This window comes from Sorghum bicolor, chromosome 5 (assembly GCF_000003195.3).
Source record: "Sorghum bicolor cultivar BTx623 chromosome 5, Sorghum_bicolor_NCBIv3, whole genome shotgun sequence".
NCBI classification, from domain to species: domain Eukaryota; kingdom Viridiplantae; phylum Streptophyta; class Magnoliopsida; order Poales; family Poaceae; genus Sorghum; species Sorghum bicolor.
In genome coordinates, this window is record NC_012874.2 from 51,822,614 (window position 1) to 51,841,263 (window position 18,650).

The 18,650-nt window shown below is 43.3% G+C and overlaps 1 protein-coding gene across 1 annotated transcript; it reads right to left on the minus strand.

Annotated features, from left to right (window-relative positions):
- Positions 8,827 to 18,641, minus strand: LOC110435950. Its single transcript, XM_021462064.1, has 6 exons — positions 18,636 to 18,641; positions 16,664 to 17,054; positions 16,501 to 16,564; positions 15,442 to 15,490; positions 15,156 to 15,204; positions 8,827 to 9,507 (listed from the first exon to the last, which is right to left on the minus strand). The coding sequence occupies exons 1-6, from the start codon at positions 18,639 to 18,641 to the stop codon at positions 9,209 to 9,211; spliced, it is 858 nt and encodes a 285-aa protein (XP_021317739.1). The 3' UTR covers positions 8,827 to 9,208.

Below are 18,650 nucleotides of genomic sequence, written 5' to 3' on the forward strand. Positions count from 1 at the left end.
AATAAACATGTGTGTGATGCTTGTCAACAGGGCAAAAGTCATCAATTGCCCTATCCAAAGTCCACTAGTGTGACTACTAGTCCTTTGGATCTTGTTTTTTCTTATGTGTGGGGGCCTGCACCATCATCTGTAGGTCTCTTTAGTTATTATGTGAGCTTTATTGATGACTACTAAAAATTTTCTTGGATTTATTTGATTCGCCACAAATCTGAAGTTTTTCAACGCTTCCAAGATTTCCATAGCTTAGTTGAACGACAGTTTGATAAAAAATCCAAGCTATGCAAACTGATTGGGGGGAGAGTATCAATCCTTGAATTCTTTTTAAAAATGAATTGGCATTCATCATTTTGTTTCATGTCCACATGCACACCAGCAAAATGGAGCCACAGAACGCAAACATAGACATATAGTTGAGATGGGAATCACCCTGCTTGCCCATGCAGCAATGCCACTCAAGTTCTGGGATGAAGCATTCCAGACTGTTGTCTTTCTTATCAATCGATTGCCATCTAAAGTTATTGACAATGATACACCCCTCCATCGCCTCTATAAACAAGAACCAGATTATAGCTTCCTTCGTACTTTTGGCTATGCCGTTTGGCCAAACCTGAGAGCCTATAACACATGCAAGCTTCAATTCCGCTCCAAACGTTGTGTATTTATAGGATATAGAAATTCTCTCAAAGGTTTCAAATGCCTAGACCCAAGTGAAGGCAGAATTTACATTTCACGAGATGTCGTCTTTGATGAAACTGTGTTTCCTTTTTCACAGTTACATGCCAATGCAGGGGCGCAATTGCGTACTGAACTCCAAGTGCTCCCTCAAATCCTTCTAAATCCATCTATGTCTTTTGGAGATGCACATATACATGATCAGCATTTCACTTCTTCTGTGCCTGCTAATGTTTCTTCTAGCTCTATGTTTCAGTCTATAGAAAAAACTTCCACACCAAACAGTGCCTGCAGCAGTGAACATGGTGATGCTGACCAGCCATATCGCATGTGTCCCGTGCCGTCCGGACACACACATGCCAATGGTGATCCACCGGTGGACACCACCAGCATAGGCTCAAGATCACCATCGGGATCCCTGCGGTCACCAGGCGTGGTGCCTTCTACAATGATCGCGCTGATGTCCTCCTCTACACCTGCTGCCTCACCTGATCCAAGCGCGGGGGAGCAGCTACTCGACTTGGCGACCGAATCAGGTTAGCCACACTCGGAATCAGTTGTGCCTGAGTCTGGTACGTCGCCTCCAGTGGCTTCGCACAATCCGCACGATTGGTTGCAAAAGGGTACAAATAGAGGTATGGAATAGGCTACGAAGATACTTTCAGACCTGTTGTAAAGGCAGCTACCATACAATTGATATTATCTGTGGCAGTAACAAAGGGCTGGAGTCTTCGACAACTTGACGTTCAGAATGCTTTTCTACATGGGGTTCTGAATGAGGAGGTATATATGTATCAGCCACCGGGATATGAGAACAAAGAGCATCCATGATATGTGTCTAAATTCGACAAGGCCTTGTATGGTCTAAAGGAGCCTGGTTTGCTCGGCTCAGTGCAAAGCTAGAGTCCTTGGGTTTTGTTTCTTCAAAGGGTGACACATCCTTGTTCTACTATAACAAGGGAAAATTCAGCGTATTCATTCTTGTGTATGTGGACGACATAATAGTTGCAAGTTCATCGCCGGAGGCAACCAAAGCATTACTCAGTAATCTTCAGAAAGATTTTGCTTTAAAGGATTTAGGTGACTTACACTACTTCGTTGGAATTGAAGTGAAAAGAACTCAAGACGGCCTAGTGCTTAGCCAGCAAAGATATGCAACCGACGTCCTCTCTAGATCTAGAATGAGCAAGTGCAAGGCCATTGATACACCGCTTTCAAGTACAGAAAAGTTAAGTGCTGCAGAGGGTACTGCTCTTGGACCTGAGGATAGCACAAAATACAGAAGCATGGTTGGTGCATTGCAGTACTTGACTTTGACAAGACCAGATATAGCATTTGCTATGAACAAAGTGTGTCAATTCCTTCATACACCTACGGTTATTCACTAGAGTGCAGTCAAACGCATACTTCGTTATGTACAGGGAACAGTCAGTTTAGGACTAAAGATTGGGAGATCAAAGTCCATGATAGTGAATGGTTTCTGTGATGTCGATTCGGCTGGTTGTGTGGATGACAGAAGATCAACTGGCGGCTTTGCCATTTATCTTGGTGATAATCTAGTCTCCTGGAGTGAAGCAACCCACAGTTTCAAGATCTAGTACAGAAGCTGAGTATAAATCTTTGGTAAATGCAACAGCAGAAATGATTTGGATTCAGCAGTTACTAACAGAACTCGGTGTGAGTCATTCACCTACTGCACGGCTATGGTGTGATAACATAGGAGGAACTTATTTATTTGCTAATCCAGTATTCCATGCTTGAACAAAACATATTGAAATTGATTTCCATTTTGTCCGAGAAAGAGTTGCACAGAGGTTACTTGACATCAGGTTCATAAGTACTGATGATCAGATAGCAGATGACTTCACTAAGGCGTTACCTCAAGTGTAGTTGAGAGCTTTCAGAAACAATCTCAACCTTGTTAGTGGCTGAGATTGAGAAGGGGTGTTAAGAGATAAATCTCCTCCCTATGTCTAGGTTCTTTGTATCTAATCAGATCCTAGTCATTAGCCTAGATTATAGGAACAGATGTATTCTATGCATGTAATCAGTTGTAATTGATCTCCTGTACATGCCACCGCCGTGGGGGCTATTCCCCGGTCAATAGAAACATGCAACCGAGTATGTCAAGGGCTTCATACTCGTTAACCTAAAACTTTACAATGGAATTCTGCAGAGTAGAGTTCTATGTGATGCATTAGCATAGATCAGAAAAATCCGCAAGCGATGCATTAGCATAGATCAGAAAAATCTATCATTGTTACCAGGGCCCATGTGTCAGCCAGACAAACACGCACATAACATAACACAACATCACAGCCCCGGGCCGGGCCTTCCCCAAACCAGAGCACACCTCTTGCTCTCGAAAAACCTGAAGCAAAATAATAAGAAGTCTACTTCGACTTCCTCAAGTATCACAAAAAAATCAGTTTCTCCACCCTGAATTAGAAAATCGGACATAACTCTTCTTCCATCATTTCAAACCCGACATATGACCTCCCTTGCTGTTTGTCTAGGTGGATTTTCTTTTGTTTCTTTTTATATTTATTTTAGCCAAATCTTTGAAAAAATAATAGTAAATTACAGAAAAATCATGAAACAAAAACTCTATTTTTTTAACTCCACATAAATAGTTCTACACAGTAAACATATGATATGATATGCTTTAGTACTTTTTGCTCTAACTTTAGGTCTATGCTTTTCTATGATTAATTCATAGCTGCACTTTCTTTGGTCCTATTGTGGTGAAGTTTTTCTGGTGCACTAATCATTATATGCTTGAGAGGTAGTAAAAGTTTCATGCTGATTGGATCAAGTATGACTGAGTTATAGACTTATTTAGGTTTATGCTTATTAAATAGTTTAAAATAGTTAAAAGTGTGTAAAAATAGAAAATGTATGTTCTTAGTGTAATTTTCTCTATGATAACATGATTATTTTAAGTGTTAATAAGATATAAAAATAGTAATGTTACATAGAGAACACATGTTTTCTAATTTTACACACTTTTAACCATTTAAAAACTATTTAATAAGCATAAACTTGAATAAATCTATCGGACATGCAGGATTCAATGAGCGTGAAATTTTTACAACATCTCAAGCATACAATGACTAGTACACCATAAAAATTTCATCAGACTACAAAAACTGTAGCTACGAAATAATCATAGAAAAGCATAGATCTAAAGCTAGAGCAAAACTTTTATACTAAAGTATATCATATCAAAAGTTTACTATATAGATTTACTCATGTGGAATCCAATAAAATTAGACTTTCTATTTTATGTTTTCTATAATTTACTTTTTTCAAAGATTTAGCCAAAATAAATATAAAAACAACCTAGAAAAATAGTGAGTAGATCATACTCCCTCTATCTTTGAAAGCTTCAATTCCTAGAATATCATACTCCCTCTGTCTTTAAAAGCTTCAATTCCTAGAATTCGTACTAGTCGTAAACCAAATGAATAATAATAACAACGAACTTACTTGAATTAGAAGTTGAATACTAAAAGACTCTCAGAAGGAGGCTCCAGAGTTAGTGGAACTTGATCCCGTAGGTACAAGCCGAGGAGGAGCCACCAACAAGCCGAAGCTTTCCCCAACTCTTCCCAACACTCTATTTCTCTATTTCTAAATAAGACTAGCCCTAATCACTTGTGCACTACAAGACTAATCTTCTCTCAATGCTTCTCTTGATTCTCTATATAGGAACTCTTGACGTACAAGCAGAATTAGGGTTTCAACTTAGAGGGGAATGCTTTCATCTAGAGGGCTTGGTATTTATAGCCCTGTGGAATGAACATGGGCCATTGGATCAAACCGACTTAAACAATGGTGGAGATCAATCCTTGAGGTTGGTGGAGGAATGTGAGAGAAGGCCACGCTAGGTGGGGCCAGGCTGGGTCGGCCGTCCTAGCCCCTAGGTCAGCCGACCTGGCCCTATGCCAGGTGGGCACCTCTTTGCAGGGTCTCACCTTTGGTATTCTCTATAATGTTCTTCTCTCAAGATTACGTTGGAATATGACTTTTACACCGACGTCCACTATATCTTCTCCTATTTTCCTGTTTAATCCTTGAAAAACACACATATACCAAAACTCGTGGAACTCTATCAATTGAACCCCTATCCTATACATATATTTCATTATGAGCATTTATGCATGTTTAGTTGGTGGTTAAAAGTAACACTTATCAACCGTCAGTAGTGTCGCGGGTAGTGCAACGCCCTCGTCTTGTCTTGCTTTGTGTGCTCATCCTTGCCAGCTTCAGGCTAGACAATGGTATGAACAAGGTGCATGCCATCGAGTCTGATCTTGATGTCGGTCGCCCAAGTGAGGTAGTTGCTGCCATCCACGGCGAGCATCTCAAAATCTCTCTTTGCGATGTCCAACATGCCCGCACAATTAAACTACAGGATTAGTAGATGTCGATGCGTAATTTTTAGTATTACGTCTTAATATAGGTGTAATCTTCAAGATTACTTTATAATTAAATATTAAGAATTGTAATAAAATAAATATGTGGAATTTAAATACAGCAGCAACAGTAGCAGCAGCAGCAACAACAACAATAACAATAACACCCCACTTTCCCCCCTCCCCACCCCGCCCCGCACACGGTAGCGCACGGCAGAACCGCGCCGCCGCCGTTGCCGCCCAGCCCCGTGCCGCCATGCCGCCCATGCAGCCGCAACGCTGGGCCGCGCTCGAGGGCCGCCGCCGCTATAGGGCCGCCGCGCGCCAGCGTGTAGAGCAGGAGGGCCGCCGTCCGACGCCCTCGCCGGCTGCCTTCTGCTGCCGAGGGGAGCAAAGCCGCAGCTTGTGCACGTGCCGGTCTCCACCCCACCGACGCATCTCAATTTGCCGAGGGTGTTGGGCTGGAGTTGAATGCAATTTTGGGTTCTTATTTTTTTTAGTCCAGCATGCGAATAGAATTTTAGGGGCATAATTTGAGGACCGGGCGTTGTGCAGGAATAAAGAGAGGAGGAGGTAGCCATGGGGGCAGGCCGCGCCCCTTGCCAATGGCCGTGCCTGCGCCGACGGCTGTGGCCGCTCTAGGGCCGCGCGCCGCGTCGGGGCTTGCCCGTGCCCTGCGTTCAGTAATATAATGCAGCATGTACATGCTCAATATTGCTTATCTGGACCATCCAAATGTGCTCTGAGATTCGTGCTGCTGCACTTCTTCTAACTGTGTTCACACTTCTCCCTATTGTTTTACACATATTCAACAGTATAGATAAGCAATGTCCAGCATGTAGACCTCATCTGTGCAGGGGCCAGCGCCGGCGGCCGTGCCGGGCCGCGCCGAGGGCCCGCTGTGGCAGTATGTGCCCGGTTGCGTCAGGGCGCCATGGTAGCTGTCCGCACGAAATATCAAGCCACGAAATCCCAAAAACACCCTCGCACGGGTAGCTGTCCGCGAAACCGCGACTCCGTCCCTTCTCCCACGTGTTCCTCGCCGCCGCCGAACTCCAACGCGTCACGCCTCTTGCCTCCCTCCACGAAGAAGCGGAGCACACGCCACCAGCTCCACGGAATCCGACGGCCTCGCCCTCCTCGTCTCCTCCTGTGGACTGGAGCGCCGCCGGGTAGAGATCTCTCCCACATCCGCGCCTCAGCCAATTCCTCCTACCTCCGGTAAGGCGGGCTCTATTATGGCCACGAATTTTTAAGTCTAATTCTTTGTTACGACCTTTGCTTGTTCGACATATGGTACTAGGTGATTTTGGTTTTACTAATCGAATAGTGGGTTACAGAGTTGGTTGGTGACCGTGTCCACGCTGGTATCACAGTTTGCAGTTCAGTTATGTTAGTATCTTTGATTTGTTGGCCAGGCATATTTCAGCTCCTTGCCATCCCATGATCGAATACTATTGCACGGGTGGCCATTTGCTACCTTCACATGTATGCTCTGCCCTCGCTCATCTCATAGTTTTGCTCTAATATGGAACAAAAACAAATGACGCCTTTGATTTCTTTGTGGTGCTTAGTTTGGTACTTCAGCTCCCGTATAGGTTCGGTCACCAAATGTCAGCTTTGAATCCTGTATGCATTGAGCCATTGCTATTTAATACGTCTTTGCTCGCTCGTGAATTCTGGTTATTCCTCCAGTGTAAAGTGTGGCTTAGAAATGCTTACCCCCTAGTCTGATGAGACTTTGTTTGATGATTGGTGGGACGGAAGTTCAAATGCAGTGGCTGTTCACTTAAGAAAGGGACTCAACTCCATCATTATTCTAGGAGCGTGGAATATTCGTAATTGTTGTGTGTTTGATGCTGAATCTCCAAACCTAGCTACAGCTCTGTTGCTCGCTAGTGAGGGGCTTCTTTATTGGAGCTTGGCAGGGGCACAGGTATCAATAATCTCATTTCCTAGGGGCTGAATATGGAGTTAATTTTGGGTTGAGGTCACCTACTTTGTGTGTCAAGGGCTAGTTTGTTTAATTTGGACATAGTGGTGTTAGTGGTTGTGCCTTGTATGTGTTCTTATCCATTTTTTCTTCTTAATACAATGATACCCAGCTCTCTTGCGTGTTCGAGAAAAAAAATTGATATTTAATACATTGGTAACTAGTATTATCAGCATCAGGCTTGGCGTAAAAAATTTGTTTCTTGCAACCTAGCTTATTCGTTTGTGTACCACTGCCATATGGGACAGCAGGAATAGGACATGATCTATGGTAGGTTATTTTGCCTTCACTTTAGGTGTGCTATTCTAATAGTGACCAATCCTGTCCATGCTGACATGTTGTTATCGCAGTTCAGTTATGTTATTATCTTTGATTTGTTTGTTAGGCATAATTCTGCTCCTTGCTATCCCATGATCAAATACTAGTGCACGGGTGGCCATTTGCTACCTTCACATGTATCCTCTGCCCCCCTGCCCGCTGATCTCACAGTTTTAATGGTGCCTTTGATTTTTTTGTGGTCCTTAATTAGTTTGTACTTTGTACTTCAGCTCCCGAAGGTTCAGTCACGAAATGTGGATGGGCTTTAAATCCTGTGTATGCATTGATATTTAAATTAATATGTTGGTAACGAGTGTATCAGAGCTATCTGCACCCCTGTTTGCTACAGCTAATACGTCTGCTTTGCTATCATTTCTACAGAGAATGGTGATCCTCTGTCCAGGGTGTGTTGCTCCATCAGTTCACCGTCCATCAGTCACCGTAATTTTCTGCCCAGATGGTTGCTGCTGAACAATAGCTCGAGAATGTATTGCCATGTATTTCTAGACAGAATGAAACCAAAAGGACAAAACAAACATCAGAGGATGCCTTGCTTCTCCAAGGGGTCTTCCTTTCAAGGTACTGTCTGATCAGACTTTTGATGTTGTCGCTCCAAGCTTATTTCTTTGCCCTGGTAAACAATGTATTTCTATGTGATTGTTCTTTGTAATATACCCATCAATATAGTATGCATTCATATTGCGTAGTTGTATGCAACGGTTTCTGCTTCCACAAGGAATCATATTAATGTTTCACTTACCGGCTGCAATGTAGTTGTAGTTTGTTTTCTCCTATTTAATTTCTCATTTTATTTTACTATTGACACCATGAAAGCTCTGTTTGTTGGTTGTGAAAAGTTACCATTGTATCCACACCATTCAGTGACCAACTGACCATTGTTCCTTCAACTCTGCAGATCTGGTGCCCGCTGTAAAGCCTTCACGCCTTCTTCCAGCAGAGGAACTAAAGACATATCCCAATACTGTTCCTGAGGAGATATTTAACACAATCATACTAGATGACGCTGATTCGTTCTATATGCTGGAGCTTAGCACAAGTAGAGAATTTAGTTCATCTTTGGAGAAAAATTCTGCAATCTTAATCTGCTTGATTGATGTTGATGGTGACTCCTTTCTACAAAGAGTACCGGCAATCTATTTGGGTCAACCTACACTTGGAATTAAGACAGCGCAACTGATACCCATCCAAAGTGGTTCAGTTGATGTTGTCACTTTCAAGGCCTCAAAACTGAAAAGGATTAAAGAAGTCTGGATCGGTCTAGAATCAGGTACATCCCATTTCATGTTCTTTGCAAATATAATGTAATGGCAGTATGTTCACCTGATGAGTGTTTTCTATCCTTTGTTTATCAATCTTATCCTTGAAGGTCAGGTTCATGGAGATTAGATGGTTTGAGCTTGAAAGTAATACATGGACCGGTTGATCCACCTAAAGAAATTAATGGAACTCCTGAACAGAAGTTCAATGGTTTGCAGTACACTTTTGAGAAAATAAATGAGCTTCTTGGAGATGATGGAGCTTCAGTAGCTGAAGCAAGGCCTGTGGCTGTCACTGACCTCTCAGGAGTCGGCCTTTCCAATCTTCAAGAAGGGTTGTTATCCTCAGAAAGCAAAGCTTCAAGCGTTAAGGAACTAAGAGAGGATGGGTTGAGAGAGTATGCTGACCTCAAACAATCTCTGCTGCTCTATGATGCATCTATAGTGATCACTGGCTTCTCCGCCTTCACCTTGGCTTCCAATGATAGCGCCGCCTATTCGTTCCTGATAGGTGGCATTGGTGGGTTCCTCTATCTGTTGCTGCTCCAAAGATCAGTTGATGGTTTGCCTGTGATCACTTCACCTTCAGAAGCTGGCAGTGCACAGCCCTCGGTAACAGGTTTCAGTGGTGTAAGGAGGCCATGGTTGATACTATCACTAGTACTGGTTGCAGGCGCAGTTGCACTGAAGTATTGTGCTGGAGGTGACAGCTTTGAACTCACACCGACGGAGCTCTTTGTTGGCACCGCAGGGTTCCTAGCAAACAAGGTTGTTGTTCTTCTTGCAGCATTCATGCCTATGCTAAGTGACTCGAAGAGTGAAGATGGATCTGGGGACATCAATTAACTGGACTTTAAAAATAGGTTCGTACTAGTTTCATATAGAAGCTCTATATTCAAGATCTGAAGGTAGTCTCATATAGAAGCTCTATATTCAAGATCTGAAAGCAATTAGCTGATGTGCAAAGGGCAAATCCTAGTCTCTGAACCAGAAAACTGAACCACGTCGCTAGATCATGATGGTAACTGAGTCCAAACTTCAATCACCGCAGCAGGTCGCAGGCATGGTATCTTTGCAAGGGTTCAATTCACAGCAAGGGTTCTAGTGTTGTGGTACTTAGAAGTCAGAAACTTGAGTTGTAGTACTCAGAAATCAGACACTCAAATGTTAAGATGATCTACAGACTACAGGAACATGACTACACCAGGACCTCCAGCTCCAGAAACGAGCTCGGAAAACATGATGATTGTACGAGAACAATGCCCCCATTGTTGTATGTGAATATGACATTTGTGAGGTAAATATACAGTAACAACTATCAAAACAAAATGCTTGGCGTTGCTCCAAATCAGCATCATGTAAGAAAATTTCTGCACTGAAGATTGTTAGCTTCACTCAACACAACAATAGTAATACTTATTATCAACTATTCAACTATCAAGGTCCGCTGAACAGTAATTATTTTTTAAACTTATTATCATATATAAAGGTCTGATGAAGTGAGCACCATTTCCTTAGGCAGTTTGGTCACAAGGTTACCATTGCAATCACAAACTACAACGATTCTCCTTTTTATTGGTCTGCTACAATCAGAAAATATTACTGTCTGACTCCGTTTAAAAATATCTGTGTACATGTGGTTCATGCCAGAAAACAGCCGGAGTACATGAACTCTGGCGAGCTGCTGGGTCTGGAGACGAAATGATAACAGCAGAGTGGCAGCATGTGTTGACCCTATTGATTTTCTTATAAACAGAAAAACTTGATTACAAAGTTGTGGCCACCAGGTCTGAACCTCATGCAATGATCCATGCTTCTTGTGCCATGGCACGAAAAAGTCCAGACCATGCTGCGGTTGTGCTCTCGCACAAACCAGTCATGCGTCAAGCACAGAACATGCATGTCATGCATAAGCTCCGGCGTGCGTGAGACACTAACCGAGCATAATAGATTACATACCATGACTATGCAAGCCCATTACATTAAGAAAGTAGACAAAGCTGACAAGGGCAGATTACATACCATGTTCATTATCTTCAACGATAGGAATCTTCAGTTGTGGTGGAAGCAGATCATCTATGGGGAGCTTTGGGCACTCCCCAACCTCGAGATGCTCAAGAGAAGTAAGACTAGCAAGCCCATCACAGTTCTGAAGATTAGGGCACTTGTTTATGCAGAGCCTTGTAATTGAGGGCAGACTTTGTTGTTTAATTGGTAAGCATGTAAACTCTGAATCATCAATATTTAAGCACTGCAACGATGGGAAGTCATTCAATGGGCTGTACATTAACTTATCACTCAGGCCAGACTTGAGATTCAAGGTGGTGAGTGCAGGAACAGAGCCGACTGCACAAAGATTTGGACATTGCTCTAGATTCAAGGTCGTTAGTTTGGGGAAGCAACAGACAGGACTCACAATAGGGCTTGAAAAAGCAGAACCAATGGAAATAAGACTTGGACAATCGAATATGTCCAATTCCAGAAGTGATGGGAGAGTAGGAAGTTCGCGTAGACCAGAACATACCTTAACAATTAGTACCAAAAGGGATGGAAGAGTAGCAATTTCTGTTAGGGCAGGACAATATCCGATCTCTATTTTACGAAGAGAAGGGGATTCAGGTAGCCTAGGCAATCTATCACACCACCTTAGATTCAAAGTTATCAAAGATTGGAATGGCCCCAATGGAAGGGAGATCATTTTCAGACAAAATGATATCGAAAGTGTATTTAGGCACGGAAAACCTCCAGCATCAGTTCCAGGCCATTCTGACCACTCCGTCATATATTTCATACACTGCACACTTGTTAGGGAAGTAATGATGTTCCTTGTCATTGTTTTGATATCAAAGTTTTCGGACACACAAACCCAGGCATGCTTCTCAAAGGACTGTCTCACCCTTGGGCTGTTATACACAAGTTGTGCTAGTGTTGTCTTGCCTACTCCTCCCATGCCAACAATAGGCATGACAGAAACATGATTTCCTGCTTCACTAGACAATAACTTATCAATTATCTTCTCTTTGTCCTGGTCTCGCCCCAAAATGGTCTTCTCAAATACAACAGAGCTAGTATGTCGCACACTACTAATATCCGGTGTATACCGTCTCTCACCATCATTCTCTGATAAACTCAAACGGTCAGAATAATATTTGATATCATCCAACCTTCTGATTAGTTTTCTTGCTTGAAGAACCAAGTCATTAGGAACTTCCACTATACCAGTATCCACCGGATAGGCCTCAGTTTCCTTCATGAAGAAAGAAGAAAAGGCTATGTCAATCATGTATGTTTGATATTCTGCTGTTAAAGAAGTATAACATGGATATGAAACTTTCTTACAGAACTACATAAACAGAGATCACTGAACCAAATTACCTCCCGGTGCTTGCGCTTGCCAGTTCTGTACAAGCCAGTAGATCGATGGAGGACCTCATACTCATATTCGTCTACAACGTCCTCGATGTCATACGCGAGCTCCTTCAGCTCCTTGAGCCGCAGCTTGGCAGACTCCTCACGTATGTTCCAGTGCTCCTCAGCATCGTCCAACATTGCTCGGATCCTGTACATGGTTCTCTCTAGCTTTTTTTAGATAATGGATAAAAATATCCGGCCTCTACATCCAGCAGAGTTTTGGAAAAAAATAAAAGAGAAGCCATAGTCTTATAGATCGACATCAACCAGGACGCTAGTTCAAACAATTGGTTCTCTCCAGCTTCCGCAGCTCCTCCAGATCATTGTCGTAGGTTGCCGTGGATGACGAGGGCACCAGTGAGGATGTTGCAAACACCCGCATGAAGGAGGACAGCTTCTCCCATGCCCTTCCCACAGACAGAGATGCAAACAACCCCAACATATTTTGGTCTACCTCGACTCTGCTCTGGCAAGCTGATGGAGCAACAGATTTTGGGACAAGGGGAGGGATCGGAGGAGCATAGGTGCATGAAAAGCTATATTCTACCATTGTTTATGGTGTGGTGGGCTGGTGGCACGCTGTCCAGTAGTTGGTGGTGTGCTATTGTCACAAATTCACATAGAAAGACAATGATCTTCCACTAAAAAAGTTCAAATGTGCAGTAGTGAGTAGTGACCGGGGGAGGCTTCTCCTCTGCAGCTGGAGCTGTCATTGATTTTTACTTACGTCAAGCATCCAGTCAGCAAAGGACTGGTATTCTTTTAGATGTGTTCACACCTCTCCACCTGGCACCTGCTGACCATTCTTCTTGACTTTAGATACATCTGATCACCAGGCACCAGTCGTTCTATGTCTGGTCTAAACTCTAGTGGTATGGTCCTAGTCGCCTAGACATGTACAGTAGTTGCTACGTATGCTTCTGAGTGAACAGATACAAGATGCCTAGTTAACCCGCGATTAATATAGCAGCTTACCAAGTGGTAAGACTCGTATTCCAAGAGTAGCGGACGAGGCAATTCATCAAACAAGTAACATGCAATGGTGAACAGGAAAAGAAAAAAAGGACCAACAGAACAATGAGCTCGATTGGGAAGGGGAAGGTGAACGGAGACCTACAAAGGAAGCTCCTTGAGTTGATGCAGCTCGGCCGTGCTCTCGCGACCCTGCGCTCCTTGTTAGCGACGCGGGCGGCCTTCCGCTGTCGCTCTGCATCCCGACGCCGACGATAGCAGCCGCCGATATCCCCAGAGAGTAAGCGGCAGAATGTGCCATTGGAGAGCAGGAGAGGTTACCACGAGCGCCATCGCCATGGTCCTAACTCGTAAGCGGCGACGGCAGCGGCGGCGGCGCTTTTCTTTGCGCACGGTCGAGCCGGGCTACGTTACATGGATACGTCACTGGGACCTCGTATCGCGTATCGGATACGTATCCGATACGGATACGCGTCGGATACGCCGCCGATACGTGTCCGCAGAGTATCTTTTTTTTTTCACGAATATTGGATACGTGGTCTGATACTGGTCTGATACGTATCCTCATCACCGATACGGCCCAGCCGAACAAAAGTACCTTGTCCTGTCCCCGACGTCCTAGCCGGCTGGCCTCCCGATTCCCGCACGCCTCGCGCCGCAACCCTGCGCCTCGCCCGCATCCCGCCGCATCGTGTGCGCCAGCCGCCGGCGACTGGCTACGAGCCTCTGCCTCTTCGCTCGCCGTCGACGAGCCTCCGTCCCGGCTCGCGGGCTGCCAGCGACGAGTTTCCGCACCTGCAACGTGCCCCTGCCCCCTCACGCAGCATCCTGTCCACTCGTCCCCAGTCCCCACGCACGGCGCCCTGGGGAGCACCTATTAGTCCGCTACAGACCGCGATGCAGGGGGAGATGCATGGAAGAGGACGATTCGGAACTCAGCAGCGAAGCTAGCTTCCGCCGATCTCCCATGAGTACACTCCCTTTCCATTCTTGATGTACTCTACTTCTCTACTTGTTGCTTCCATCTAGATGGCCTCTGCAAATTTCAGCAGTGCTGGCGCAACACGCAAGTGCTAGTCCTAGTCCGCTAGTCGTAGCATAGGATCCACTAGCCACAATCATAACAGATACAATCCTGTTTCCTGACTTCACTCTCCTCATCTCTTGTGAAATTAAGAAACCTACAAGCTGATCTGGTGATGTATCATATATGATTGTATGTACTATAAACTAAGAATTAGTGATTACTAAAATTCTACACTTCCACAATTTTAGTTTACATTATTATTTATTTTATTTATTAAAAAAAAGTAAAACGTATCCGCGTATCATGTTTTTTGAAAAATTGCCGTATCCGCGTATCCGTATCCTTCCGATACCGATACGCGTATCCGTATCCGTGCTGCATAGGAGCCGGGCCAACAAGGGAAATGACGAGGGAGCCTGGCCGAGTTTACTTGAAATTTTAGGTTACTAGTAGCGTGCCGTGCGTTGCTACGAGATAGCTAACATTTTTTATTAAAAATACACGTATCGCACAATAAGATAATAATATTATAATAAAACTTAAATACCAGCTATAAAGTGATATTTATCTTAAAAAAAGCAAAGTTTCTGAAATCAAACATAGTCACGTTGCTACGGATAGCTAACATTTTTTATTAAAAATACACGTATCGTACAATAAGATAATAATATTATAATAAAACTTAAATACCAGCTATAAAGTGATATTTATCTTAAAGAAGCAAAGTTTCTGAAATCAAACATAGTCACAGAGAGCATGATGTCATAAGTTCACAAATTCTACTTTATAGACCTTTCGGTGATAAGACCAAGATAATGTTTAATATCGGTGATACACAGGTTTGAGAAAAACAAGTTTTACAGAATATGATGATAATCTCCACTTGAAAATAAATGATTATGCAGGAAATCTAATTTGAGCAGTAACATAGTAGCAAAAGGCATACACTGTTGATTTGAGCATATAACACGAAATCTAATTTGAGCACATAACAGGTTGTTTACTTGTTATATAAAGGAATACACTGTTGAATTGAAACGTTAAAAAGAACCTAGGAAAATTCAAACCTGAAGCAAGATTCTCAATCGTTCGAGTCGAGCAACAGCAGCACGTGACCTGTGCAAATCAGAAATGAAGTAATTTAGAGCATATATAATGATAATCTGCACTTGAAAATAAATGATTATGCAGGAAATCTAATTTGAGCAGTAACATAGTAGCAAAAGGCATACACTGTTGATTTGAGCACATAACAGGAAATCTAATTTGAGCACATAACAGGTTGTTTACTTGTTATATAAAGGAATACACTGTTGAATTGAAACGTTAAAAAGAACTTAGGACAATTCAAACCTGAAGCAAGATTTTCAATCGTTGGAGTGGAGCAACAGCAGTACGTGACCTGTGCAAATCACAAATGAAGTAATTTAGAGCATGCAGGGACACTAATAGTCATCCAGATTCCACGACAATAGTAATTTGTTTAATTTCCAAGCCAAAATGAAGCACATCAATGAGCAAAGACCATTTCTCCTGAACAAAAGGCAGTGATGACAGATGACAATAGGAAGAACAATATACTACTCAAAAATGCTAAATGTGTGCGTGGCTCGCGTCCAATGCCAAGCGCTTCTCCCTGTCAAAAGAAAAAAAATACCTTAACCTTAACAATTTAGCTTTCCAACATTTCAGTAAGCTTCAGAGTTCAGTAAGCTACTCCATTTAGTTTTCAAAATTTGTCAAAGAACAAGCAATGGAACTGCAATGGAACTCCATTTAGTATGTCTTTTTCTATGTTGCTAACATACCAAAATGATTAAATGGCACGGTATCACATATAAATATGTTTCTTGATTCATTAGATAAGAATACTTCAGGGAGGTCTATCGGCTTTAGTGCTTTACTGCATTATTTCTGTGTTAATTGAAAACAAAATCATGCTTATAATAGATTATTAAAACAAAGGTTCAGACAAGTGTAACTGAAAAATAGGTAAACAAATAAATCACATTATATCAAAAGTTAAGTTTGTATCCTGCTTCATTAACAGATCCAGATGGTAAGCAATTTTCAGATCAGCTGACCATGTCATGACGGTGATGATTCTGCTTTGAAACTATAAGATGATTTTTATAAACCCTTCCCAAACAAGCGCTGGTCATGGCGGCGGAGAACAGACTGAAAACTACTTAGAACAAGAATATACGCATCAATCAGATCTAGCAATAAAACAACCGTCCTAGCCAGTTCAACATGACGAAGGACTGTTATTATCCCCCAACCAACAAACGCACACAGTATATATGTCACAGAGCCACACAACATCGACGATCTCAGACACCGCTCGAATCCCCTCGAGACGCAGCAAACCAAGCAGTCGCTCAGGAACAGAGCAGAGGCAGACAGACGTACCAGTGGATGCGCCGCTCGGCACGGCACCCCTCGCGTAGCTGCCGTCGCTGAGGCCGATGTCCACCTGCGCGCAGGGCACCAGTTAATCCAGATTCATCATTTCACAGGAAAACAAAAACCGGAGCACATCGGCACAGCGACGCGGCGAATCGGCACAAATCACCGAATTTTGCTCGGCATGGCTGGATGCCCGCCGCGGTGCGGATCTCCTGGAGGAACTGGCGGCAGTGGCCGCAGGGCATGTGGGAGACGGCGACGGCGCGCAGCGCGGACTCCCCCGCGGCAGCGGCGGAGACGCAGCCGCTGGCGCCCAGCCCCACACCGCCCACGCCGCGGCCGCTGGCGCCCAGCCCCACGCCGCCCACGCGAAGACCCGATCCGACCCGGCCGCTGGCGCCCAGCCCCACGGTGCCCACGCCGCCCACCCGATCCGCCGCGGCCGCTGGCGCCCAGCCCCACGGCGCCCACGCCGCCCATGCGAAGACCCGATCCGCCGCGGCCGCTGGCGCCCAGTCCCACGGCGCCCACGCGAAGACCCGAGATCGGGACACGTGCTAGCTTCCAACGACGAAGGGAAGGGGATCAGAAGGAGGGGAGAATGCGAGTGAAGGGAAGGAGACTCACACTCCTCCCGCGACGCCACCGGCGACGAGGGACTTGCAGATTACGGAAGGGGATCGGGAGTCTGGTCTCTGGTGCACGAGGCGGTGATGCGGGAAGGGTGGGATCGGGGTCTCTGGTGGTCACGGTGAACATAGGAAAGGGGAGGTGATCACGGAGGGGATGGGGGGTTTCCAAGTTCCCGCAGCGGACGCACGACCGGCTGACGAAACCAAAACCGCACCAAAAAAAATGTCCCAGTTTTAGTCTTTTTAGTTGTAGGAGAGGAGATAGGAGATTCAAGGGGTGTTTGTTTGGGTAGCATTTTTATTTTATTTAAAAATTAGTGTCCAATCATAGATTAATTAGGCTTAAAAGATTCATCTCGTAAATTATTCTCTAGCTGTATTTTTAGTTTCGTAAATAATTTCATTTGCAAACATGTCCGTGTGTTGCAACAGAAAAAAAGATCATCAAATATTTATGAAAAGCAGTGATCAAAATGATACATATCTATTTATGTTGCATAAAATTTTAAAGGTATAATTTATTTTAAGATGTTGGCAATAATATGATATTGTCCTCATAATCCAATATCAAATTTAAAATATTTTTTGATATATTTTCTCCAATTAGAAATATTTACTTGTAAACATATCAGAATTTTAATTTCTTAATATACATATGTTACAATAATCAGAAAAGAACATGTAGAGAAAACTTCCACGGAACAATGGACGGTTCCATAATAGAGAAAATTGAACGTGAAAATTTTTGGAAATTATAGGCATGGACTATTAATTTGTTGCTAACATTAGACACACCACACGTAATGACACCATATAGACAAAAAATAAGAAATCTTTACTTCTAAGATGAGGTCATGTTTAGTTCAAAAAAATTTACAAAATTTTTCAAATTTTCCGTCACATCGAATCTTGCGGAACATATATAGAACATTGAATTTAAATTAGAAAAAAACTAATTGCACAGTTTGACTTTAATGTGCTAGACAAATTTTTTGGGTCTAATTCGTCTATGATTGGATAATATTTCTCAAATACAAATGAAGTGCTACCGTGTCCATTTTGCAAAAAAATTTAGAACTAAACAAGGTCTCGAAAAATTATGCAAAATTTTTTAGATTTCCGTCACATCACATCTTGTGGCACATGCATAGAGCAGAAAATATAGATTAAAAAATAAATAATTACATAGTTTGTCTGTAATTTACGAGACAAATTTTTTAAGCATAGTTAGTCCATGATAAACAATATTTGTCAAATACAAACAAACTGCTACAGTATCCATTTTACATTTTTTTTACAACTAAACAAGACTCAGAGCTTCATAAGCCGAATCAAAAGGAGATTAATTCAGGAAAATCAAGAGGAAAGAATACGTCCGTGGCACCTACTGCATATATCCAAACACATGCCCTTAGTCCGTCATCCATCCACCCGTCGCCCCTTGCTCCAACGCAAACGGCATCCACTCCGTTTCCTCCCCAACTCCACGCGCTTGGATTCAGAGACCGGCATCCACTCCGC